The sequence below is a fragment of the Amblyomma americanum genome, chromosome 3 (genome assembly GCF_052857255.1).
Source record: "Amblyomma americanum isolate KBUSLIRL-KWMA chromosome 3, ASM5285725v1, whole genome shotgun sequence".
Classification (NCBI taxonomy): Eukaryota; Metazoa; Arthropoda; class Arachnida; order Ixodida; family Ixodidae; genus Amblyomma; species Amblyomma americanum.
The window spans coordinates 196,998,634-197,025,769 of NC_135499.1; the positions used below are offsets into that span (position 1 = coordinate 196,998,634).

Here is a 27,136-nt window from a genome sequence, read left to right on the forward strand (position 1 = left end):
TGTCAAATGTGCGTTCCATTCTTGAGTACGCTTGGAGTACTCGGGATCCGTCAACCCAGTGCGACATTGCAAAACTTGAACGCGTGCAGGCACGAGCTGCTCGCTTTGTGTCAGGTAATTGACTTTTCGAAAAGATCTCGCGATCTTTTCAAAAACCTGGGGTGGCCGCTGCTTGAAACCAGAAGAAAATACGTGCGCTTGTTGCTATTTTATACCTTTTACTCTAGAACAGGCATCGACAGAGATAGATATCTAAAGAAACCAACATATGTATCTGCACGAATGGACCATTCCCGAAAAGTGCGTGAATATGCTTGCCGGATAAACTTATTTAAGAACAGCTTCTTCCCTAAGACAATACATGAGTGGAATGGTTTGCCTGGAGAAATTGTTTCCGAGACCCCTTCGTCTTTTCTCCAGGATCTGAAAAATATTCTTTTTTAATGGGTTTTAGCATTGCTTTTAACTTCCCATGCCTGTTTTTCCACTTACCATGATACAGTGTGATTAAGTGATACAAATATCAAGACAACTACGTGTAAACGCATCGTTTTATTTTTCACTGCTTGTTTCTTGCCTTTCAATTTGCAGCTGAATTTGTATTATGTATCATCTGTGCACTCATATTGTCTTTTCTTTCCCCCCCTACACTAATGCCCGCAAGGGCACTGTAGGTATGTAAATAAATAAATAAATAAAAGATATCCACAACACTCTTCCTCAAAAACTTAGCTGTGTAGAGATGTTCATGCTGGTTTAAATTTTCATGTTTCTTGTCTGAGTTGTTAGACAAATTATTTGAGAGGGCAGCATAGCAGAGGCTTTGACAGGAATGAAGCTTGCTTGTTCCTCCAGGCATGGATAGGCAGTGAAAGGCTTGCAACGTCTGTTCGTTGCCACCATCAAGATCAGTCTCTGCTTACTCCACCAATGGCCACATTTGTAGAGGCACTACTAACCCAAGATTAAATATGGGACACTAATTTGTACAGGCTGTGCATAATTGGACACATGGTTTTTGTCTGTTTGCATGTGTGTCTGTGTGCATGGATAATTGCGCTTTTCTTGTGTTCCATTAGCATGCGAGAATGGACCCCTTTGCATTAGCTCGTGTAAGCTATTTATTTTGTCTTCATTTTACATTTGGGCAGTGTGCGAGCAGTGCTGTTCAAGAAAATTGAGGTACAGGTGTTCTTTTTGCTGTTAGTGATGCGAAAAAGTGTTTTTAGCCATGGTACTAGTTTTTGATCAGCCTGTGGTAGTGCGAGAGTTTTGGATTGCAAGGAGAGGATGCTTTATTGTTGTGAACAGCAACAACTATTCTGGCATCTGTCTGTATGATAAATTCTACATGTCCCTGCCACATCGCCTAGTAAAATGTAAATGCAGCTGGTAGTTGAAAGAGTGAATGGGTTTAGGTGAAAGCCTAGGCACCAAAGAAGCATTGTTGAGCAATTTTGCATTTGTCAGTACCAGGTGTGCATGTGATTATTAAATGGTCAATGCCATTTTATCTGAAAGGTTTGTCACAAGAGTGTACATTTTGTTCCTGTGCTGTACACTACCTAATGTACAGAAATCTAGCTTGCATCATTTTTGGTCTCTCTAATATTGGAAACACATTTTTCGGACTATGCACTGCCGCAAACAGTGTATTGCCCCACGAGCCTTTTTCCGGTTCAAGCCTCCTGGGGCGGAAAGGGAGGGGGTGCCTTTTTTATTGCTTCATTTACTGTTGCACATAGCATTATGTAATGTACATAAATTGTCTCAGTAAAGGATTTTCTTTCTTGTGTGGATGTGTGGTGAATAGAGCTGTTTAGGTAATACAGTCGACGACTGAAAATTCAGACCGCTGATTTTCCGGACTTTTTGCAGCATCGCGACATGGCCCATAGAGCCTGTGTATAATAGTGCTTGAAATTTCGAACGCACCGCGGCTGACTGCTAGACTTTTCAGATCTCATTCGCACTCGCTGCCTGTGCCAGAGCCGCCATGTAATGTGTACGGTGAAGCTCGTTAATTAAAACTGCAAGAGAAACCGGAACTTGATCAAACAAATGAAATTCAAGCTAAAAGAAGCCTCGTAAAAGGTGAGGCTGATATTCTCTGCAAGTCTACGATTGCGCCCATGTGGTTTCCAATTTTTTGTAACATTCTTGGAAGCCATCAGACGCACAAACTTGACAACTAGCCGCAGTTCGCGGAACTCATCCATCTTGAGTCTTTCGTTCAGACCACGGGAAGAGGTAGCAGCAATGAGCGTGGGAGGCATACGGTTCCACGAAGACTGCGAGCGTGGAAGAAAATGATGGTGCATTTCAAAGCGAAGGCGTACCCACGCAAAACAGATTAAAACGTTAACTTTTCTGTTGTAAAACCACCAAGTGCCATTTTGATGACTGACAAAACTCTTATTATACCCAAGCCACCACGGAGTGCATATGGCCTGTTGCGATGCAGATTTTGGCTCCAGTCACGAGACTTTAGTACGAAGTCCAACCCTGACGGAGTGCTTGCATCAGCCGTTTGTCTGTTATTGTTTCCTATCTTTGCCTTCTTGTCGTTCTGGACCTTTGTACTGTGGGGACAGTGCAGTTCCCATAGTGGCGGGTTCGCTTTCGCGTCTAGATTTCGTCCCAGCCTATGCGTTTGTCAGCAATGTGCCGAAGACAGTACAGCCATCATGCGCCGTGCTCATGAAACCGGTTGCTGCTAGTCTTCTCTGTACGAGACTGGCGGAGAGCTTTAGTCTTGAGAAGCTGTAGAAGTGCATATAAGGACTGACCGCATTCTCCGGCATATTGGGAATAAGTTGGCGATTTTTTTCGGTGAAATTTGATTTTTTGGACACATTCATGTTCCTTAGAGAGTTAAAAAAATTGGTCGTTGACTGTATAGGTATGCACACAGAGCACAGCAAACAAAACTAAAATGATATGTTTAATATATAAGCACATATATTACTATGTATTTAAGAACATAACAAACTGAAATAAGCATCGGAGAGAAAAATGTGCCTTCTACGGTAAGTAATTGTATCAAAAGCCAGACCACCACACTGAGTTAGAACTGAATTGTGGAGTGCTCATGCTTATGCCTACTCTCGGCCATGTTGAAATCGGCATGCAATGCACACTTCAGCAAATACAGTATTGACACGATTGTAAGTCAACCTATTTTTCAAAATTTAAAAATCCGAAGTGGGGGGTCGACTTACAATTGAAACGAAAACATGGTAATATAAGTAAACGTGAGACAAACGAGACATCGGACATGCTACAGCGTGGTTGCATTTTTGCTGCGCGGCTCCGTCTTGTCACTCTTGGTGCTGACCTTGAGAAGCTGCTATGTCAACGCGCAGAACTGGCATCCTCTACTCCCCGCAGGCGGCGGCCGATGGCGGCTATCAATAAGCAGCAAACTGGCACCACTCCCCACATGTGGCTCCAGCCTGCGGCTGCTGATAAGTGGCAGCGGCCCGATAACGCAATCGCATTCTACAGGAAGCTCAAGCATCCAACATATTTTCTTTTTACTTTCAAATGCGCGCTTGGCACTCAAGGGAGCGTTGATAGTTGATGGAAGAGCCGCTGTTCCAATAGAGGCGGCTCCCCCCCTCGGAGCGGCAGTGGCGCTGGGAAGTGTCGATAGCCGACGGAAGAGCCGACGCCATTCACAGGTAGTTTCTCTTTGGCTCTGATGCATTTGACTACTGCCAGCTACGTTTCACAAGTTTTAATGTAGTGCTTCGTCAGTCATTTGTGCTCTGTGTCCGGTATGCCACCGGCACTCGTTCATGGCTACATTCAAGATGGCTGTCATTCTTTACGCCGAAGAAGCGAACTGTGCGCCGGGCCACAAGTTCGGCGTTCGCAACGTGTGCTACAGGTGTGGCAGCGGCAGTGAGGAAAATTTTTCAGCTGTTCCACGCGATGTCGTGATGTGGCTGTTTGCGAAGTGTGGGATGTTGCTGGACGACAACGTTAGAACGACGTGCTGTGGGACCGCAGCAGCGATCACGACGGCAGCGCAAGTGAGGACGATGGTGCAAGTGTGAACGAGTAGTCCAGTGACTAACACACTTTCGTTTTGGAATGTGCCCACGGGCATGGCCGTGCGCAGCAGCCGATAGCGGCTGGCGATAAATGATGGCCACAGGATAATGCTATCGCATTCAAATATTCAAGGCCAAACTTGAACAACCTTAAAGCTTTTTTTTTTTCGGAAATGTCATTTGCGGGGGGGGGGGGGGTCCACTTACATTCAAGTCGACTTACAATCGTGTAAATACGGTACGATATAGTAGTGCACTTACAACACACCTTTTTTAATGGTGATACATCCACATGCTGTACTGATTGTCAATAGTTGCCTTTGTCTGGCTGCCGCGAAAGCATCTTCACAACCGGTGAAAGCCTAGCTTTCACTTGGACAATGGGCATAGTCTTGGGCCAGTACTTAAGCTACTCCAGTTTTTGGTTTGTGATCCGTGCTGTGACCTGCACCATGTTTGCTGTGGCCTTTGCTGTGGCTTGCTGAAGATCGTCTCGACGCCAGGGCAAGGTCTAGGTATCGCTTCCCTTCGATATAAAGCATACTCTCTGCAAAGAAACCAACCGCACCAAATGCTTTTCATCATGGTTTCTCTTTTTAAAGTGACATGCATGCTGCAGCTGACCCTATAATGCTCTTCACATCATGTGCAATCCTGTACAAATCAAATGTTACTTTTATTCCCCAAAATGTTGCTAGTACTGTTTGTGCTTGCAAAAGAATTAATTCTCACAGTTTTACACAAACTGCAAAAGAAGTGGCAGGTAGCACATATGCACAAGGCATGCTGCAAGGTGATTCGGTGCATAGGGTTAGCCCTCTTGGGGTTAGAACCTACAATTTTGAGCGTGCTCTGTTGTTGTACTCTTTGGTGCACTACTTTGCTTTTGTAAATACAGCAGAACCCCGCTACAGTAAAATCTGATATAGTAAAGTAAAACTGCTGTCCCATTTCGCCCACCATTGACGACTACATATTTTAGTGCGCTAGTCCCACCGATTGGCAGCGCCTGCCATAGAAGGGCAGTGGTGTATCACCACTTCTCTGGGCAGTTTTGCCGCACTTGACCGTGTTGCGCATTTTAAGATCTTGACTATTGCCTCTTAATGATGCTGACGCTGCGGAAGCCGACACAGTGCTCACGCAAACCTTTAGTTTTTACATGGAATAAAACTGGCATTATATCTGCAGCAGCATTGTATTTGTGCAAATGCAGTACTTCCACAAGATGCAAATAAAATCAACAACGTGGTAACAGCAGCATTGTATTTGTGCAAATGCAGTACTTCCACAAGATGCAAATAAAATCAACAACGTGGTAACAAAAAATGCGATAACTGCAAAGAAGAATTACCACACAAAGGGTGAATAAGAGCAGGATGGAGGATATTCCTGAGTGTTTCTTTTATAAGCCAACACTTTGTATTTAGTAAGTAGCCAGAGAGCATCCTCTGAGCCATGCCATCAACCACCGAAAGGCTTTTTTGTCTGCCCATCTGCAGGTACAAAGAAAATAGTGCCTTTGAATCTTTTGCAAGGTTTACACCCTACCTTTGAGTTTTTTTTTTTTTTGTGCACTTCTGCTTCTGTCTTTCCCTCCCAGGCTCCCCTCTGTGCAGAGTAGCATGCTGGCAATTTCTTCTACACGCTAGTTAAAATCGCCATTTCTCTCAGCAACATTGTGCTGACAAGCTCTACCGTGCAAGACAATTTACAAAAAGTAGCTGTGATGTATTAGAAAGATCACTAAAGCAACTTTTGTCCAAGCGTATTCTGACTACATTATGGTAAACTTTTCTGAGGAATGACATGGAGGAAGAAATTACACAGTGCAACTTAGCTGCACCATTAACGTCAGTTTTGAACAAAAATTTAGTCTTTGTAGAACGCAATAAGACATGAAAGTCTCACTTGAGTGAACAAGTGAATAGTTCATGAATAAAACCTCTTTGCTGCATCCTGATCACCTTATTACACTCAAAATGAGTCGTGCCAAGGCTTTTTTTCTTTACACCTACAAGGTAGCTCGCATCTTTCATTTTACTGATGGTTGCAGTAAGACGCAAAAGCAAGCATGTGCTTCGAGCATAGAAAATGATCGTCACCGATGTTTGACCTGGGGATTGTTAGCACTGCTGCTGAATAGTTTTACTTTTAAATTAAAAAATGCACTGAACTGCAAGGCAAAATAATATCATATTATACCATAAGACAAGGCTCATGACTTCATGCAGAAATGTACCATTATAAGGTGCAGGTGTAACCAAAAATGGCGTGCATTTGGTTGCTAAACGAGTGTTTCCTCATTCAGCATGGGCAGTGGGTTATGCGCAAACCACTACAACTCACCAGGATAAGACCTCGGGACCACTCGGGGTGCTGGACTGTCTCCATCAAGGAGAAAGGTGAAGTGGAAAACATTGGTGATTTCCTTTGTGCCTTGGTCAGGTTTGATCACTGTTGCATTCACATTCAGCTGCATGAAGTTATCCCTGGAGTACACCACCTATGTGGTAATATGAATAACGTGGCCTAATTAATGCACAGCAACAAGCTAAGTATGCAATAGGCTGCCAAGATGAAGGCACACTACTACTTGTTTTCACAGCTAACTTCTGGAAACCTAGAATACTCTGCTTAACATGTTTAGTGCTCTCAGAGCTATATTTAACTACTACATATGAATGAATGATTATACCATAAATAAATGTGACAAACAAGAGAATTTTCTTTTAATGCATGAGCACAAAGGGAAATGGCTACAAGAGTGGGCATAACACTGACCATCCATTTAATACCTTTGTGTGGGCTACTCAGTCAATCATTATGGAAAATGGCAGCGCATAGGAAACGAGGACAACATCGAAGAAACATATACGACAGGACAAGTGCTGAATTACAGTGTTTTTTCTGTAGTCTTATGTTTCTTCAATGTCGTCCTTTTTTGTGCTGCTATTTTCCATTATGAGCATGCATCCAGAAAGAAAACAATGCCTGGACGATTATAATTTTCATAAGTGTATCCAGAGCAACTGCTGTATGCTTAATGATTATGCTTTCACAAATCGCAAAATCTGCGATTTTGCAATTTTGCAATTGCTCCTCCTAGTTTTCTCTTCGAGGCATGCTCGCGATGAAGTCATGGCGCGGAGGTCACGAGGAGCACTCGTGCGAGGCAACATAAAAGCACAGGTCAACATGTTACCAGCTGTGCTACTACAGCAATGCCAATGAATACAGCAGAAACAAACCGCCAACAGATGCACTGTAAAATAGTTTACAGATGCACAAGCGAAACGTGAGTGCAATGCTGCAGAAGTGCACTTCCACTGACTGCCTACAGGAGTCACTGTGGTCGAGAAAAACTATCTCCTCCTTTGTTCAGTATTTCTTCCTCTTCTTCCTGGCTCACTTAAATCATGGATAGCCTATCCTCCCACCTATGCAGCCGCTGCATGCACGCTCATAAAGACATGAGTGGTCTTCATATAGACAAGCTGTACAGTGCAAATGCAAAAACGGTGCCACGAAGTGCAGACATAAAAGTGGATGAAAATCTGCTTTGCAAAGCCCAAAATGCATTGCTGCATTATAAAACAAAGCAGGTATTCTAGGCACCTAATGCTGACTTTCAAAAATGAGTTGAATGAGTAACTATACACCTTCACAGCCATTTCCTTCAAGGACTAATTGCATAAAGTAACTGCAAAGAGCACACACATAATTTAGTACATGCATCTAGCTGACACTTGGCTTGGATACCCTAGTGCAGTTGTTCTCGGCCATTAATGTGTCCTGGGCTCTTGGCTCCTTAAGCAGCAGAGAAGCAGATGCGGAGGTCTTGAGAGCAAGCGTGAAAGTATTACAGTGGCAAAAGATGGATTCTACAAAAGGCTGTAACCAACAATTGGACTTGTTAGCTAGACGTGCATTAAAAAAAGAAGGAAGTAACAGTTTACTGTGCTAGTTTGTTACAACAAAGGCCATTTAATCAAGTGTTTCTGAATTCTCCAAGACCCTAAACAATGTTCAGTTCATATGCTCAGCTGAAATGACCCGTGCACACACACAGCTCAGTGAGGCCTTCTCGGAAAGCCATGGAAGGTAGGCTTCAGTAAAGAGCAAGGTTTCAAAAATGAGCGCTTTTGAAGACTCCAAAGTGCCTGTAGACATCTTTTGAGAACAACTGCTACAGTGGGCTTGCAGCATGCTTTGCCCACGACAAGTGGTCTCAGCAAGCCATTGGTGTAGATACCTGAGCTTCGTAGTGGAGTAGAGAGCCCAACTGCACTGGTCTCCTAAACCAGATGTCAGCCGTGTGATATGTTTTGGGGCGGCGTCCACTATGGAACAGAAAGTTGTTGTCATTGCACACAAATGCTGCACCAATTTTTTTACTAGTAAATGAGCTCAAATTCTTTGGGGTTACTTGCACATAAGCATTGTTTGCTCGTATAGTTGCTGCAGCCATTGTCACACTTAAGTAGACAATGGTGAGCAAAGAATGTGCAATACACAAATTATGAGGTCAGTGCACAAACTACTTTAGACTGCTTTTTTAGGCTTTGTTTGCCTCCTAACCGGACATGCACTACACTTTCAGTAATGCAAAGCTTAATGTAAACATAACATTCTCAGTAAGTGCCATAAACTGGAGTTCCCCTAAATGTACTGTAATTTTTGTCATTGCATGGCTTCATTTTTGCCCCTTGATTGTTTGCCAATGACTGTCATTTGCCAGCAGGTTAGAAATAAAACTGGAAGAAATATAAAATTGGCACTCATGGTGGTTTCCTTTGCTTCACTTTCACTGAAAAATCCTAGCTTCATGCAGGGGTACAACAGCTGCACCAATTGCACCAAAAATATGATATTTGCTAAAATTGCGCCATGCTGCGCCAAAAGGCCCAAATAGCCGCAGAAGTTTTGAGTCGTGCAAGATTTAGCGAAAAATAAGAGCTGTGCTTGCAACCTGCAGTTTTGCTGGTGCATCAGATGTTGCCAATACAATCAAGCCGTGGAGACGCAACAGTGAAAAGGCACATGCGCTCTTGGCGTGGATGTCATGAGACTGTTTTGGTTGGACTTTTATTTTACTTTTTTTATATGGCCATTTGACAGGTGCTGCAAACACTGATGCTGATTTGGGCGGGCATATCTGCTGACAAAATAGACAGTGTCACCGTTTGCACTGTTTTAGTTTTAGTCGAAGCAAAAGAGGAGACACATGAAATGGCGGATTGTATTATGTATGAAATGCTTTTAGCTCCTGTTGTCGGCACACCGCTTGTGACCTGCTTCAGCTGTTGCACTGCTGTTCACGCCATGATGATTACACAGTAGAAGGTGCAATTGAATACTGCTATGTGAACTTGATCAGCGTGGCTGTTGGGCAAGTTGGTTTGTCACGACGAAACTTGTAGAGCTTGAAAGCGCACGTTGTCTACTTTGTATCTGTCCGTGTCTCTCAAGCATTACAAGTTTCAACATGACGAACCAACTCGCCTGAAAAACCACTGTACACACCTCTACAGCAAGCCTAATTTTCCTGTGAGAATTCATAGCTTTATTTGACTTTATCCATTCTTTGTTTATGATCAAAAAATGCACCTCGAAGTCTCATTACCTGATGACCTTGTCTAATGTATCTTCTAATGTCTAATGTGTCTAATGTAAAGTGGTGTGGCAGCAGATTTGAAGAATGAACAAACACTGCAAAGATTCGTGGCAATATGCTCCTTTATAGAATAGTTATAATGCCTGCAGAGTTCTACCACAATGCAAGGCAGGCATTTTTTGCACTGTGGCCCCATATTCACAAGGAATGAATGATACTGTTGCGGCGCTGTGGCTGCAAATTGAAACTATGGACTGTGCAATGCTACTAGGGCGTAGACGAATTTTGAAGGATGCTGCTGACGCTGCAGTATTGCAATGAGGAAGAGTTGTCACCACCTTACCAATGCTACATCAACTATGATAATCTTCAGGAAAACTTCAATGGTAAGAACTGTCAAAATAATGAAAAAAAAAAAAAGGATTTTGCATGGCTAGGCAGGCATTGTGGGAGCAGTGCAAAAATGACTATGGCTCTATTCTGTTGCATTTGTGATGGCAAAAGAGTGTAAAAAAACCAGCACAGACCTGAGAATGTACGCTGTTGACCACGCTAATTCAAAAGCATTCCGCATGAGGAAGCCACCAAACACCTTGTTGTACTGGTTCTCAAACTAAATGCCCAAAGAAAAAGCAGAAATCAGTGTCAGGTCAGCACCAATAGTAAAAAAAAATCACAAACAAAAACAAGCATCACACACTGGCCCTGGCTGCAATACAATACAACCTTAAAGTAGTAGTAAGGGTATAACGAATATATAAAGTATAGAACTTGTCTCAGCATACAGAAAAATAGTTTTAAACTGAGTTTTGTAAACATTTTTAATGACATTCTATGGCCTGACACCTTATGTTAAATAGAATATATAGAGGGTTTCCCAGTTGTCTTTAGCCAGGGTGGGTTGAAGAATATGCTGAAGCATTCTAAGATGACCCGACCGAATGCCTGTTGCTGGCTATTGTATAGAGCAGGTCACACTACTTCTTGTATTCTTTAACTGCATAACTAGTCAAGATTAGATGACCAATTTCGCAAGCCACGAAGTTAGGTAAAACATTCCAATCAGAAAGTTGTAGAACGGTACGCAAAATGTCCCACTGAACAGTTTCTAACTTTCTATCTATTATGTACCTATTACTTTTTTCCGCTCACAGCAAATACCCGCAAAAGACATTTAAAAAAAACGCCGGTGGTTTAGCATAGCTAAGCACAGAATATTGTGCAAGAGCAGGTGGGTGCCAACGCCACATACATCAAAGGGTGATTGAGGTAGCTACTGACCCAGGGAGTTAGTTATGCATTTCCTTTCCTCAAAATCAACGGAATCTACAATGTTGTAAATACCAGTGTTAATGACCACAATGAATGCCGGCGGCCTATCGCTCCAGTTACACGTTTCTGCCAAAACATTGTCAATGCAGATGAAGCAGCGCACATCTCTTTGCCACTACCACCATGTAGTTCAAAGCAGGGTTGAAGTGTCCACTGACCCAGGGAGCCAGTTTATGGCTTTATTCTGTTGCGCGTTTCCTTTCCTTTCGTGACTTCTGCACACAGATAGAAGTTGATGAAGACGAAAACGTGCAATGCACAGCGCAAAGTGCGGCAGTTTAACGAGAGGCGTGATCGGCTGCGGCGATAGCATAGTACTCTTCTGCAGCTGCTAGCGAAGATGATATTTTCACGCCGTGGTTTCGAAACCCAGTCGTGGCAATATTTATTTTATTTCTGCAGGTATCTGAGAGGCTCCTCCAGACAGACATCGGCTTTTCCATGATTGCTCGTGAAGCAGCGCTTTCGCATTAAAAAATACCATGCGACATGCCTGCTTGCGCACCGCGATTGCAGTGCTCTCAAACGTTCCGCCAGCGAAAGAAGAGATCATTTAGCCGGGCGTGCAACAGCTTAAAAGGTGACAGGCCAGTGATGCAGGCGCTGGCTGTGCGATTTACGGCAGTGATATGCTTCCCTCGCGGAGTTTCATGAGAGTGATAAGCAGGCACTGCGCGTATCGCGTGCACTGGCATAAATCGCATAGCCAGCACCTGCGTTGCTGCCTTGTCACATTTTAAGTGACAGCACACCTGTCTAAATGATCTGTTTATTTGTAGGCAGGCAAGCGGGCATGTCACATGGAATTTTTTTTGTATTTCGCGGGCCTCTGCTGTGAGTAGAAGAAACTACTACGTAATAGATGGAAGGTTAGAAACTGTTCAATTGGATGTTTTGCAAGCCGTTTGACATCTCGACTGGAATTTTTTGCCTAACTTTGTATCTTATGAAGTTGGCTAGTTAATTTCAAATAATGTAGATAAACAGAATGCAAAAAATTGTGCTACTTGCTCCATACAATAGCCAGCGACATGCATTTGGTCTGGGAAACCCTATATATATACATCACTTGAAATATTGGCTGCAGATCTGAAGCAGGAAAAGTAAAACGGTGCTGCTGTGTTCTACTGTCCTTCATAGCAGTCAAAGGCAATATGCTGGTCTTGTTTTGGCGACTTGGTCTGCATATAAAACATCCATATTTAGCCCTGATTCAATGCAGTTTTCTTTTGTGCTTACATTAACTACGCAATATTGTGACCTGCAGACAGTAGTTCTGACGATGGTTTGAATGACTGACAACCTAATGATTCAGCCAATTTACATCAAAACACCTCCATTAAGCTTTCAGCAACTTCTTTCGGTTTCAAATCTGGCGGCAGATTACAACAGGCATGATTTGGACAATGGAAGGGGCAACAGTACAAGCTGAGGTAAACTGCAAGATTGCTGCGGTGGCAGAATTCAACTTTCTCACATTGCCACTTCTAAGCTGACGACCCACTTACTTCGGGCTGGCAGATGATAACATTGGTGAGTCGTGCGTCATGCATCCAAATGGCACCGGCAGGGCATTCATCAGATTTCAAAATATAGGTCCTAAAATTAAAAAAAAAAAGAGTTTCAGTTCAGCAACTACAAAGGCAGCCCCCAGTGACAAAATAATGCACTCTCAGCACAGCATAAGTAGCTTACTCTGGATCAAAGTCTTCCAAAAAAAGCTTGTGGAGGAGATCCCTTTCCTCATGGTTTGGAGGCTGTTTAAGAATACCACTTGCTTGAAATTCCTTCCTTCGTGCGACGTTGTCTATGAGGAATCAAAATGGCAAAATCAACAGGAACACAGCATTCTCTCAACTCTGACACAAGTTCTTTGGCTCTGAGAGGGGCACATCATCACTGTAGTAGTATTTCTTGGGGGGCTAATTGGCATTTGTCATTCAGTTCAAAAACTGCATGACAGGACGGGTAGATGAAAGAGACACAAACACAGCACAGTCCCTCTTTGTCTTTTCACGCAGTTTTTGAAAATGAATCATTGTAGTATAAAGGGCTTTATTTTTGAATCCAAAGTCATGCAGATAAGTCAGTAAAGTCAGATGAAGTTCACTGCAGAGCAAGGGGGACACTGCCTTTAACTAAGATTCACTTACCAACTTTAAAGTTTTTTGTTTTCTGGGCACAAAGTTATGCTACAGAACTGGAGGCTGTCAAGCCCAGTCAAGGCAAGCCAAGGCTTTAAAATTTTCAGTTTGGTACTGTGCTTTAAAATATCTATCATGAAATTATGCACAGAAACCAAGCTTACACTGAAACAAAGCAAATAACCAGCACCAGGGGTACATCCCTATTTTATGCTAGAGGTACACAGGCTCTTAAGAGAAAAGACTGATGTCACAGTTCTGACATCAGTTTTCTTACCTGTTTACCTAACAAAAATGTACTTGCTGTTATGCTTTCTGCAGGGATAGTCGGCCAAATCTTTAGCTACTGTGCGTGATGGCCACCTTTTCTGCGCTTCTGTGCCTGGTGACGGAGCAAAATTGCAAAAAGACTGAACTCTAAGCACAGGCACACAAAGTCCATGCTTAATTGTGAACTTTCCGCAGGTCTGCTTCGTTTTATGACACAGGGACTCAGAAAAGGCGGCCGTCGCACACGATAGCTAAAGATTTTGCTGGCTGTACATTGGTGTCGTCAGGTCATTTCAGTGAGAGCTGACATTCACATCGTGTCTCGGCACCCAGCATTTAGTGCTCAACTTTACACCAATCTGATAATCATGAATGGTACTGGGGCACTAGTGCCCAACATTGGCTACCCACAATGTACTACCTGGCTTGCATCACTAGCCTCAGAGAGCAAAACTGCTGATTGATTAGTGCTTGACCAAGTTCCAGTGCAGCACGACTAAAACCATAGATATTAATAAAAGTGCACAAATCATGGCTTCCTGGTGGTAAATATGTTAATTGACAAGCTTGCATTTTTGATGTGATGAATTCAAGTAAAAGCCTCATTCGAAATGAGCGACACAGCAAGATGCATCGACAACAAAGATGCATAATTAAATTCATACTTATCATCCAAACCCAGATTACATTAGGTTCAGGTGGCAAATGTGCAACACTGTTTTTGCAGAGTCGCATACCCGGTTTTATGCTGCTGACAACGAGAAGCAACCATTAAGTCAAGTGCAAGGGTTGAGCAGGTTGCATGAACTTGAGAGGGCGTTTGTTCCTGAGGCATGCATATTTAATATATGCTTAAATGTGGCCTGCATTGCATTACAGTTGAATAGTTACTGCAGCTAAACTGTGCAGAACACTGGCTACATTCAGTGGCAGCAAGCGCAAGAAAAAAGCGCATGTACCTAACCAAGCTAGATCAATTCCACATCCTGCATCAATTCTGGCAGCTACTAATGGCAGTTCTTTTCTTTTCCAGTTTCCCTAAAAAGAATGTCACCGTTATAGGACACCTCTGATGCCCTTGCTTGCACTTTAAGTACAGTGTCTTACGCTCACCATTTTTAGCTGTACTAGCTTGGAATAATTCTTTAATACCATGCTAAACTCTGAAACCATGTAGGCCTTTAATGGTACCACCTGCACCAGCCTGTCTGAATGAAGCAGTGGACCTTTCGTTGGCAGAATGTGAGAAAATTTAAACTGTTTTCACACCTCACACATTCCACAACTTTGTGCAGACACCCTGACATGACCTGCTTTGCAGCACGTTAATTGCCAATGGTGACTGAACTGCTCTAAACAAAGGAGAGACAAGCACAGGTTTGAGAAGTAGCTAGATAATTAAACTATGTTACAAAACCATGACTGCAGCTTATCTTCTCCCTTTGTACTGAAGCTAAACAGGGAGAGCTGACATAAGCTTGTGACTTTTTGGTTTCTTCAAAGAAATTTAAATTTGGAAAACAGCACCTTACTTGTAAATTATGTCTTAATTTAAACACATTATATCAAAGGGTGAGTGGCAGTTGCCACTCACGATGATGCTGAGTAGAAAAAGACTAATCTCTGCTCTTCTTCTAATGAAGGTGTGAACAGAAGTCAAGTGCAGGCAAGAGCTATGTGCATGCAACTTTTTTTCTGGGGAGATGGGGTGAGGTGTCCTGCATTTGGTGTCCTGTCCTATGTTTGATGTGAATATCTACAGGGCAGAAAACTCCTGTGAGGAACAACCATGTGTTGCGCAAAGGAAACAGTAACCTAAGCTGTCTTACCTGCTCCTTCGTCAAAAATAGCTTGTTCTTCTGCATTTCTTGGCTGAAGCTTGTTTATAGGTACAGTGCTAAAAAAAAAAGATATAGAATTGTATGATACTATACAAAAAAATAGCATGACTGCAAGTATACAAACGTCAGGTTCTATATATTTATGCATAATGCTTCAGGCGGACTCACAAATACTAATTATTTTTGCAAACATATTAAGGTATTCATTTAATTTTATAATTGTATGTGAAAGTCACTAGTGCTCCTCTTTTTTTTTTTGTTGTACCCACTCCAGCCTTGGCCGCCAAAGGGCAACTGGCAGTATTTGATAAACAACTAGAAGAGGTGATTTCCTACATATGAAGCAATATGCCTTAATTCTTCTCTGATTTCAGCTGGATGAAACTAGAAATAATTAGAAAGAAATGCAAAGTAAAGTTAACGGCACCTAATGGTTTATTCAGAGCTTATGGGATCAATTTAAAGGGGCCCCTGCAGTACTCTTTCCCAATTAATGTGCCTCAAAGGCTGGTTCACATGTTTCCGAGACCAGTGAGAAAAGAATCACAAAAACTGGCACAAGGTGTGGCAAATTTTGTGTGGCAAGCTCTCACTCTTTTATTTTGTAATATTTTTCACAATGGCGGGCCACTAATACACGAGTAACTGCCCTGCATGCACTTGAGCCATGTAAAATATAAGTTTGCCAGATCTTGATCGGGTGTTGATGGGGGCAGGGGCTTATTATTTTTTGTTCTTTTTAGGTTGCCCCACCATATTTTCTGTGTGTGCATCTAAGCTGTGAGAAAACAGCTGACGTAAATTTCTGCGCCATGGAAAGGACTTTTACCAGCTCCTCACTCCCAGCAATAACATATATTGAGCAGATAAGTACAGGTTGTGCATTATCAATAAGCACAATAAAAAGTAGCAAAGTATAAAAATGACAGCTACCTAATAAACTTTGCTTACTTGCCTGCAAGAATACTGTTTGCATGAAACTGCTGCTTTTCTAAGCCAATGTCATACATTCGATCACTAGAATGTATTTTTTGCACTTCTGCCCTTTTTTCCTTAAGGTATTGAAAAATCACTAAAACACATCATGGTCATGGAAGGTTTGGACCCTATGTAATGAAAATGAATTATAAAAATGCTTCGATCATTTGGAATATATATCTCCTGACATACGAAGCTAGCTAGTTGCCTGCAGTTTTGCTCACGTTTTGTCAAAGGGTGTTGACTATGCAAAAACTGCTTGTTACTTTAACGTTGACAATGAAAATAGAAACAAATCTGTGCTGCAACTTGCTTTTGGCAATTTGCAGTGAGTGTACAGGAAAAATAATTTAACTGTTGGAATTTTCTGCAGATCACAACTTCATTGTTTTTTTTTGTGCACCCAACACTTTCTCTCATCCTTTAAGTCTTGGTCTATGATATGAGCAGTGCCGACTCGTTATCAAGTGTGAAACATGTTAGGAGGCAGAACTGTATGGTTGTCATTAAGTACAGCAACCCACGTTAAAGGCAGAATACTTACATTGATGAATTGGCCTGCATAGCAACCATCACGAACTTTGCAGTCACTAAATGCTTGGCTTGCTCAGGTAGCAGCTGCAAAAATACAAATTTGAGTAGCGTTAGATGTGGGCTCTTGGTTCGACTTGCTTGTCTCAGCCAGGCAGAGGTCCAGGGATCCCATCTCGAAAGGCTGATGCTGTAATGTAACGAGGAGGGACGGCTTCGAGAAGAAGAGTTTACAACGAGTTTATTTTAGATATTTACAGGGGTGTGTGAGAACAAGTAGAAATCAGAAGGTACCTGTACACATGCCATCTGGCTGCTTAAATAAGGATGGTCGTACCCATATCCCTAGCTGGGGAAACATGCTACAATGTCCAATCAAATGGTCACTCATGGCGACCTGAGGAACCGCCCACCGCAGGAGGCGGCATCGCTGACCTCTTGCTGCTCCTCCGGGGGTGACAGTCCGCTCTGCCGAAAGCGATGATGATTTGTAGCTACCTCCCAGAAAAAGTGGTGATAATGGAGAGAACTGCAATACCATAGACAGCATGCCCTGGTCGCACTGCTTGTTGACCCATGTCAATTGGAAGCACTTCCGTAGCCAGCCCACAGATTTTGGGCTCCAGCGCTGCCTAGAAAAGGTAGGCGATTGCCGCTGCCGTTAGTTACTCCAGGAAAACGGGAGAGTCGGTTTCCATCACCATGCATGTGGGAAAGTTCATTTCTCCGCTGCCGTTCCACACAGGAGAGAAGGCTTTTTTCCCCAGCAGTGCAACTAGACCCAAGTCCTCAAGCAACACAGCATATGCCTCATAACTGCTGGTCAGCGAACCCTTTCTCGCACAGACAAGAGAAGACTCTACCGTTGATTACTCAGCCGCTGTAGAGATGTGCAAGATGTTGGCTCCACGCTGACGCCTCTTTGACTCAGTGCGTCTGCTGACAGTTCAATGGAAATTCTTCTCAGGTTCGAGGCCTCTATTCGTAACAGTGGTACTGTGCACACCGCTGACGTGCACATCAGTTAAGTTCAGTGTGCATTAAATACAGTGGAACTGCCTCGTCTGCTGCCCTTAACCAGCTTTAAATTATTTAGCTTAAGTAAATATTAAATTAGGACTGAGGCCATGGCTATTAACTAGGTGGTAATAAAAAGTATCTCCAGAAAAAATTTCAAGACAAAATATGGTAGTAATCACTTAACCAGATTCAAATCATTTAGCTTAACTAAACATTAAATTAGGACTGAGACCATGGCTATTAAGCTTGAAAACAAACTAGGTGGTAATAAAAAGTATCTGAAAGTTATGGACTCACTGCAGCTCGATTAGTTAGCACTTTTTAAGTAAAAATGGAAAAGTTACAATTCTTCACTGTTGGAAAAACCAAATCAACACCAAGAAGGTTTTTAGCCTCATTATCATTCCCCAGTGTCTTAGGAAAGCACCATTCTGGGTGTGTTGAAGCTGCATACATGTCAGGCCATTACTGAATCAAAGCCAATGAAAAATGCATGCCAACTACAAAATGTTAAACACAGCATTCATGCAGTGAATACTTAGTTCAAATATAGTTTACTGTAGCCTAGGAACGAAGAGCTACATTGGCTAAATGCTCATTTTTTCCTGGGCGACTGCCAAGATCAGGTTTTTCAAATTTCTTTAGTGGTTTATCAGGGTGATTTATTGATTTAATCATGAAAATACTGATTTATACACCAAACTACTGCATAAGCTACAAACCATACTTAGCATTGTGCCCATATAGAACTTACAGCCAAGAGTTCCATGGTGACTTCCATAGATGTTTTGCCAACCCAGGAAATGTGGCCACGTAGCTTGAGGTCGTGTTGTGGCCGGATTTCCATGTCCTCACTGTGTATGCTGTCCACAAGTGCAGTGACCATGTTGACAGGCATGGGCACGCCAAAGCTCAAACCTGGGTACTGCAGATGCCGGTACGAAAGCCATACTGCATAGGAAAGCCCAATCAATAAATGCCATCGATATATGTTGGCAACAAACGAGCAAACAAAAACGGCATTTTACCGAGCCACGACAAAACTTGCAGAAAAGCCGTTTGAAACAATAAAAACATTGCAGCGAGTATAAATTACTTAAATCAATCCAAAGACATAGGTTTCCCATAAACATTGTTCAGTCAAATTGCTCTTTGCTGAGAACCCCAAACACAGTTTTCGTTTTTCTTTCACAAGGAGTTCTTGTACGCTGACACATAAAGGCATCATTAGGTCAAAACTGGCAGAAATAACAGCACTAAATGAAGAGAAAAATCTACTAAGCATGGCTATAGTCGAACACAACATAAGAACAAAGAGGCAAATGTCCCTCAAAGGAGCCCCTCCAGTCAAGGGTGTCAACTGATGTTCCGCCTCTCCGCCTTGACCGATTCCATTGGACCTGCTAGAGAGAAATCGCAGGAGGTGGCAGATGAATGAGGAATAACCACGACTTAATCGGATTTTAAGTACAGCATCGTCAAAATTGATCGATGCCATTGGCTGGGGGGCCTCCTTTGAGGGGCATCTGCTGTTTTGTGTTTGAGTTGTTTCCGATTGTGTAGTTGGTTACTTTGACACAGTGAGACATATGGCACCAGCATGAAAAGACAATGGAAGAGTAGACACCAGAAATGCTGGATTTGAACGAAATTTTTTTGCATGAACGAAACCCTAATCAACACTAGGTGGTGCTAGACGCACCACATGCAGGATGCCAACTTGGAGACAGGAAGACTGCAATCACTCTTCCTGCGTCCTTTCTCTTTTTGCACTGGTACCATGTTTTACTGTGTCTAGTTGGCAAAAGAAGTGACACTGGAGGGTGAAAAAATTTTATACTAGGAAATTATTCAGCTTATGGTTTGACTGTAAGTCCCATCAATATTTCCAATTTAAATGCTGCAAAGAGGCGTACAGCATGGGCGGCTTTGATGCTATCAAAGCATACACAAATTCCCAACAAAAACAATAATATAACGTGTATAAAAACAAAGGCTACTGACAACAAACAAAGCCCATACGCTCTCACGAGTGTCCATGGTCCCTTGCTATATCTTGCCATAGGAAATTTTTTCACTGCATTATGAATGCAACAGCAATTTAAAATCAGTCTTCTCTAGCAAACACTGCAATGGCACACACATGATGCCATAAGACAAGACGCCATCACACTGAACAGAACCAGTACATTGCAAGTAATATCTAGTGAACACTGTAATGCCAAAATTGCAGTCAAATCAGATAAGCCACAACACAGCATCTCTGAGCAAGGTTTCTGCATGACCATGGCAACAGCTGAGAAAAACTTTTTCCATCATCATCATATTTAATGATACCTTAAGGACCCTTCACAGGGTATTACATAAAGGGTGGCGGGGGGAGGGGGGGGGTGGGGGTGGCACGTACATAGGACAATACAAGAACAAAGCCAAAGAGGTTGAAAAAAAAAAGAAAAAGTAATCTAGTAAAACATATATATAAACATACAATGAGGACAATTAGGACAACGAATACAACCAGTAACATCAAATGAGGACACAATTAAAACAGTTACAAAAAAAAAACAATTGAGTAGAGAAGGGGATTTACAAACGAGTTGCTCAAGCACATCAAACTAAGGGCGAGAAAAGAAATAGTATAGACAAATTTAATGTTCAAAGACAGACAGTAACCACCTTTTGAATTTGACAGGGTCACTTTCCATGACAGTAGTACCTGGCAATTCATTCCATTCCTGCATTGCAATTGATACAAATGATTTATTAAAAGCAGATGTTGATCCATGCAGGCGCTGTATGCTTAAGCTATTGAATAAGCGTGAAGGGTGAAGAAAAGATTGGCGCAGATGCGTGAAATGATAAAATATCTTGTGAAAGAAGCATAGTCGTGATATCTTGCGGTGAAAGACCAATGAGGGGAGATCCAGTGATGATTTTATACTGCTGATACTGATTTCGTAGTCGTATTTTGAAGATATAAAGCGAGTGGTGCGGTTCTGCACAGATTCTAAAGATTTGATGAGGTAAGTCTGATGTGGACACCAGATTGCGCATGTGTATTCAAGTTTGGATCGTACGAAGGTTTCACATGCCAGTTTACGGACGGCCGGGGGCGACAACGATAATGTTCTTCGAATAAAGCCCAGCGTTTTGGAGCTCTCAGCGACCAGTTTAATGATATGATCGGACCAATTTAGATTGCTTGAGATTAGGACACCGAGGTAACAATACGTTAGTACTTGTGAAATATTGACCGAGTTTAAAGAGTACACGTGGGTGGTGTTACAGCGTTTCCGTGAAACTTGCATAAACTTACATTTTGAAATATTAAGCTGCATCAGCCACTTATTGCACCAGTCATCTATTAAAATTAAGTCATCCTGAAGCATGGTCTGGTCGGTTTGAGATGAAATTCGGCTGTAGAGGACAAAGTCATCTGCGAAGAGAAGTATGGATGATGAAATGCCACAAGGGAGGTCGTTAATATAGATGAGAAAAAGAAGTGGGCCAAGGACTGAGCCTTGTGGAACACCAGAAAGAACCTTGGTTGAGGCTGAAGGATTCCCTCCTATGACGGTGAACTGAAAGCAGTCGGTGAGGAAGCATTTGATCCATGATAAGGTTAATGGGTCCAGGGTGAGAGAAGAAAGTTTACAGATGAGTCGGAAGTGAGAACACGATCAAAAGCCTTAGAAAAGTCTAAGAATATAACATCAGTTTGAAAAAATGAATCAAGGTTTAAATGAAAATCAGTGGTGAATTCAAAAAGCTGTGACTCACAAGAAAGACCAGAGCGGAAACCGTGCTGATTAGCGAAGAAGAATGCGTTGTTATCAAGGTGTATGGCAGCTTGAGAATAAATTATGTGTTCCATTTGTTTGCAGGCGATGCATGTTAAAGATATTGGGCGATAACTTGATCGATCAGACCGGTTGCCACTTTTAAATACAAAAACTGCTTTTGCCAATCTGTCGGAAGAGCGCTGTAAGGCCGCTGCGGCTAGCGCCGGGCGCTTTCGGCGCGCCCGCCGCCAAAAGAGAAAGTGTGGAACTCTCTGGAAGGCTCTCGTGTGCACGCGCGCTCCCGATCGCATTCCAGCACACGGCCCAGGTCCTCCTCTCTTGCAACCTTGACCTAGCGGCGTGCGGCTGGGCGATTCTAGAAGCCGCGAGCAGCGTCCCGAAGGTGGGCGGAGAGGGAAACAACAGTGTCAGTGCCGCGGCGCCTACTTCCTCTCCCAGTGCCCTCGCTCATTTCTCGAACATTTGGATGACGCTATAAGAGTGCGTGCTGCATGTTTTCATTCGTTTTCTGCGCTGGGCTTCGAACGAGCGAAGTAGCAAGCCCCGGCTTTGATAAGCCGTGAGAAGAGAGCTTGGAGCTCATGTGTTTGTACTGTCAAGCGTGCTGTGTGCTGCTTCAGTTTTATTCTCTATGTGTGTGCCTGTCCTGTGTTTAAACGTTTGATAAAGTTGAACTTCCCTGTACCTGCCTCGTCTTACGTGTGCCCATCGTCTGCACTTCGTGCTACACGTCACGCGCCAAATCACCTGCACCTCGGAGAAGAGAGGTGTAGGATAAGAACCTTTGAAAACCTTACTAGCGCTTTGAGCGAGGGACTGGGCAAATATTATTTGCAATATACGGCGGGTTGGGACTTTGGTGGCTTCAAGTACTTTGGCAGGAATGCTATCAGGGACGGGGCTATTTGATAATTTCAGCTTGTCGATAAGCTTTTCTATACCTTCCGCAGTGACTGTGATGGGCGGCATCCGTGAAAAACTAATACCAGGAAAGCTGGGAATATTATCTTTCGGCTCATGGGTAAAAACTGAAGAAAAGTACGAGTTCATTACATTGGATCGTTCGTCTGGCAGCACATGTGAACCATCCGAGTTAGAAAAGTGATATGTTGTGTGTATGATGACGAACCGGGGAAAAAATATTCCAAAACTTTTGGGGATTTTTGTTCATTATGTGCAGAAGATCCTCGCGGAAGAACTTCCTTTTGGACTGCTTCAGTAGGTGTGCGTAGTCTTTGAGACACGTGAAATATTTTTCCCACCTGACGGCCGAGTTGGATTGCTTAGCAATGCAAAAAGGCGTTTTTTTCTTACGTGAAAGCCTCTTTAGGGTACCACTGAACTATGGCTTACCTGCATCGCCACGAATGGAAATGACTGGGACATGGGTTTCAATTAATTTCCAAAGTTTCTGCTTGAACAAAACCCAATTTTGGTTGACAGTTCTTGAAGAAGCAAGCTGTTGGAAAGTGTGGAAGAAGTTGTCCAGTTCGGCATTTATAAGAGGGAAAGTTGCCCTCTTATAATCACGGATAACTTTAATGGAAGGGTAGCAGAGCGGCTTCGGCACTGCTACATTAAATAACATTAGGATGTGATCGCTGAGACCGTTTATAGAAGACATTGACTGGATCATTTCTGGATTCTAAACAAGAACCAGGTCAAGCGTGTTGCTGATCCAAGTTGGCATGTTAACTGTCTGGGTGAGGTTAAACAAAAGTGCAAGATCAATGAATTCTTTGGATTGACGAGAAGTGTCGGTTAAATTATACCAAACAATGTCTGGGTAATTGAAATTGCCACAAAGTATAAAATTTGCTCTGGGAAAGCGGCTGTTTAAGTCGAGAAGTACTGAGTGCAGTTCATTGATGAAGGAAGGATCATAATCAGGTGCTCGATAGCACGAGATGAGTATGATAGGGCTTCCAGGAAGGGATATGTTTACGCTGAGGATTTCATGGTGACTTTCAATATCAATAGTAAATGAAGGCATGGCTCGATTAATGAAAACTAGGATACCATCGCCTTTGCGTCCCACCCTGTCACGCCTGTGTTTTGTGAATGACACATTATTCAGCAGCTCTTCGGATGAGATATCAGGGGTTAGCCAAGCTTCCGTAAAAATAGCAGTATCAGTGAGGTTATCTTCGAGGATGGCTTCGACGCAGTCCCTTTTGGGTAAGTAGCTACGGATATTTGTGAGAACAGCTGATATTTCGTGGTGCACAGATGCGCGGACGCGGTATTGTACCAGCTGATATGATACAGATTGAGGAGGCCTTGAACTATTCAGTGAACGCTATGATTTCAACTCGTGGACAGTATCTGATTCGGCATCTTAGGTGTACTGCATTTTTCCCATGACCAACTTATCAAAGCGTATCTTAAAAGGTAAGTTGCTATCAAGGCCATATTAGTATAGTTTTGCTTGAGCTTTATGTACACGCGCTGAATAATATTCCCGAATTGAAAATGTGGTTTCCTTTAGCTTAGATCCAGCAGAAAGAATGTTTGACTTGGTTTTAAAGCTGGATAATTTAACAATAATGGGACGTTTTCTATCTTCGCGGAAGCGGCCAAGTCGGTGAGCTCGCTCAATATCCGAGCTCTGGATAGGTACTTCAAGGTGCTCAGTGCAGAAAGATACGAATTCCTATTCGGATTTTGCCCACGCTTCATCACTGGAGTCAGGGATTCTGAAAAAAAGCATATTTTTGCGGCGAAGGCGGTTTTCGGAATCATCGCATTTCCCTGCGAGCACCTTAACTTCGGCAGTCAGCTCTTCAATGACAGTGTTAGCGGTAGGTTGGTCATCAGATTGGCAAGCTTCCACTTTTTTTTATAGTATGTCAACACGGCTGGAAATATGGCTGACAAGGGATTCGATATTTGTTTGGGCAGAACATATCAAACCAAGCTCGGACAACATGGTGTTTTGCGAGAGCTCCATTCGTGCAATGGCCTCTGATATGGTTTCAAGCGTTGGTGGTCCAGGGTTCAACTCAATGTCACCAGCCAAAGCAAGTACAAGGAAAACCAGGTGTGCATTGACACAGAAAGAACAAAGCATCGGGCCTAACAGATTCCACCAAGTGTCAAGGGGGCACGACACCTTAAGTAAGAAAGGATCATTACACCGGCATCATTTAGTACCGGCACTCTGAAAGTATCCAAGATGGTGGCATGTGAAAATAAATCTGTTAGTAAAATGTTTCATGCCTGCAAATTCATCCATGTCCTCAAGTATACGACCAAAACGAACAAATCCCTGGCCAGAGGTGTGGCTCTTCTGTGTCGTCAATGAGGTGGCAACAGGTATGATGCTCTCATCGTAGCTGTCCAGCATGCTACGTGTGGACAACTCCTCCTGGGTCTTTGGGAGCTTCTCGTGGGCACTTTTTCTGAAGCCAACAACAAAAAAAAGAAGTTCAGACATGTCATGTATGCAAAGAAAATAGAAACCAAGGCTTGAATTCCCTGAATAACAATTTTCACCTTTGTAAAAACAGAAAGTTAACAACAGTAACATAGGAAATGGCTTTAAAATGTGTCCTCCCCATATTTGTGAGCCAGATTGCTTTAAACATCCTCAAGAGGACGGTTAAAACATAACCCTTCATAAGTATCAGAGAGGCCAGTTTTGAAAATGCCTCTACACAAAAATTTATGAACAAAATAATGCTGAACATAAAGCAGCAGGAAGAAAACTCTCATGAAAGCTTAATATAGTATTCGGAAAGTGATTTTAGGGTTTCAATGAAAACGAAGCATTGACTTTTGTTTGCTTGGTTAGGATATGAAAGCAATACAGAAGGTCATTAGTTGTATTAGCATCCGCAACATAAATGTTTGATCAAATCTGGGTTGCTTGAAAAACGTAGTTGCAACATGCTGCAAGAGATGCACATAAGAACAATCCCACTGCCCACCCCCTACCCTCTCTCTCTCAAATATCTTAAAAATGATGTAGCATTGCCCCCTTCAAAAACTCCTTTACTAAACTACATATTGTGAGCTCTTTATGACCACTACGACCACGTGAGTTTGTTCAACCACTGGGACGATTCCCTTAAACTCCTGAATGTGTCCTTTTATTTAACTGACATTGCACTGACATGGTTCTTAAATCATGAGACGGATCTTCCCGACTGGACAAGTTTCAAGCAGCAGTTGCGACAGATTTTTGGCTCTCCGGCTGCTCGATCTGAAGTCGCTAAGAAGAAGCTTGCTGACCGCATCCAGCACCCTGCCGAGTCGTATACTTCCTATATTGAGGATGTACTTGCTCTCTGCCGCCGTGTCAGTGACACCATGACCGAGGCTGACCGTGTTCGCCACGTCCTGAAGGGTATCGGCTCTCTAGCGTTCAATGCCCTTGCCGTCAAAAACCCTACTACCGTCGATGCTATCATCGCGACCTATCAATGCCTCGATCAGCTGCAATCTATCCATTTACAACCTGACCCGGCTGCCTCCTTTTTGCCGGCCGACTCCGGCCTGCGTGCCCTCATTCGTGCGCTCATTCGTGAAGAGCTTCTCGCTCACGGTTCTCCGTGCCTCACCGTACCTGCGCCTTCTGCTCCGTCCTCTACTGGTGCTGGCCTTCGCAGCATCATCAAAGAAGAGTTGGCCTCAGTAGCCTGCTCTCTGGCACCAGACACCCATGCTATTCGCCCTCCACCCACGTACGCTCAGGTTGCTGCTATGCCACCTGTCTTTGGTCCGCCTCTAACGCCAGCGCCGCCCCGCGACCATGTCACCGCTTTAGCACATCAAGCCTCAACGCTAGTGTTCTCCTCGCCCTGGCGCCCCAGCCGCCCGATTTGTTATTATTGCGGCTTCTGGGGCCATATTTCCCACTTCTGCCGCCGGCGCCTTCAAGACGAACGTCGCGGGTATGCGGCCTTCGAAAGCGGCTACTCTACTCGTGCGCCCTCTCCTCAACGCCATGCCTTCCCTGACTCTTTGGGACATTCTTCTTCACCTCCCCCACCTCTGCTCGCCCTCGTGGTTATCGGCCCACCAGAGCTCGATCCCCTTCGCCGTTCCGCCGCTCTTCTCCGCTTCGGGCGGCTTCTGCGGCGCCTGACCTGTGCTCGGAAAACTAGCTGCTGCAGTTTTTGGAGAGAAAGCTGCATGCTTCGGACACCGACAAATGCCTCCGGAGCGCCCGTCTAATATGGTTTCAGTGTGGGTTGAAGGTTTACAGATAGAGGCATTGATTGACATGGGTGCTGCCGTTTCTGTTGTTCACGCAGACTTGTGTTCCCGCTTAAGGAAGGTGAAAACGCCGTACGATGGGCCTTCCCTGCGTGGCGCTAATGACGTCATCATTCGCACATCCGCTAAATGCACTGTTCGGGTTTATATTGACGGTGTCCGTCACCGCGTACAATTTGCTGTGCTTTCTCCGTGCGCTTGCCTTATGATTTTTGGTTGGGATTTCTTGTCTTCTGTCAGTGCTTTTATTTCATGCCGTGACCGCATCGTGCACATGACCGAGAGCGACCCATCATCTGAAGTCCTCGAGCCCCGTCATCGC

General features: G+C 43.4%; 1 protein-coding gene across 3 annotated transcripts in view; it reads right to left on the reverse strand.

The window, feature by feature from the left end:
* Positions 1-2,925: 2,925 nt before the first annotated feature.
* The window catches only part of LOC144125808 (acyl-coenzyme A thioesterase 9, mitochondrial-like), a 33,563-nt gene continuing 9,352 nt past the window's right edge, over positions 2,926-27,136 (reverse strand). For all 3 annotated transcript variants that reach the window (XM_077659517.1, XM_077659518.1, XM_077659519.1), the window contains 10 exons: positions 24,814-24,995; positions 18,546-18,742; positions 16,785-16,858; positions 15,251-15,318; positions 12,703-12,814; positions 12,516-12,606; positions 10,203-10,288; positions 8,314-8,401; positions 6,408-6,564; positions 2,926-4,605 (listed from right to left, as the gene is read on the reverse strand). In XM_077659517.1, coding sequence (XP_077515643.1) covers positions 4,463-4,605; positions 6,408-6,564; positions 8,314-8,401; positions 10,203-10,288; positions 12,516-12,606; positions 12,703-12,814; positions 15,251-15,318; positions 16,785-16,858; positions 18,546-18,742; positions 24,814-24,995 — 1,198 coding nt within the window. In that variant the 3' untranslated portion in view covers positions 2,926-4,462. The remainder of the gene's footprint in view (positions 4,606-6,407; positions 6,565-8,313; positions 8,402-10,202; positions 10,289-12,515; positions 12,607-12,702; positions 12,815-15,250; positions 15,319-16,784; positions 16,859-18,545; positions 18,743-24,813; positions 24,996-27,136) is intronic.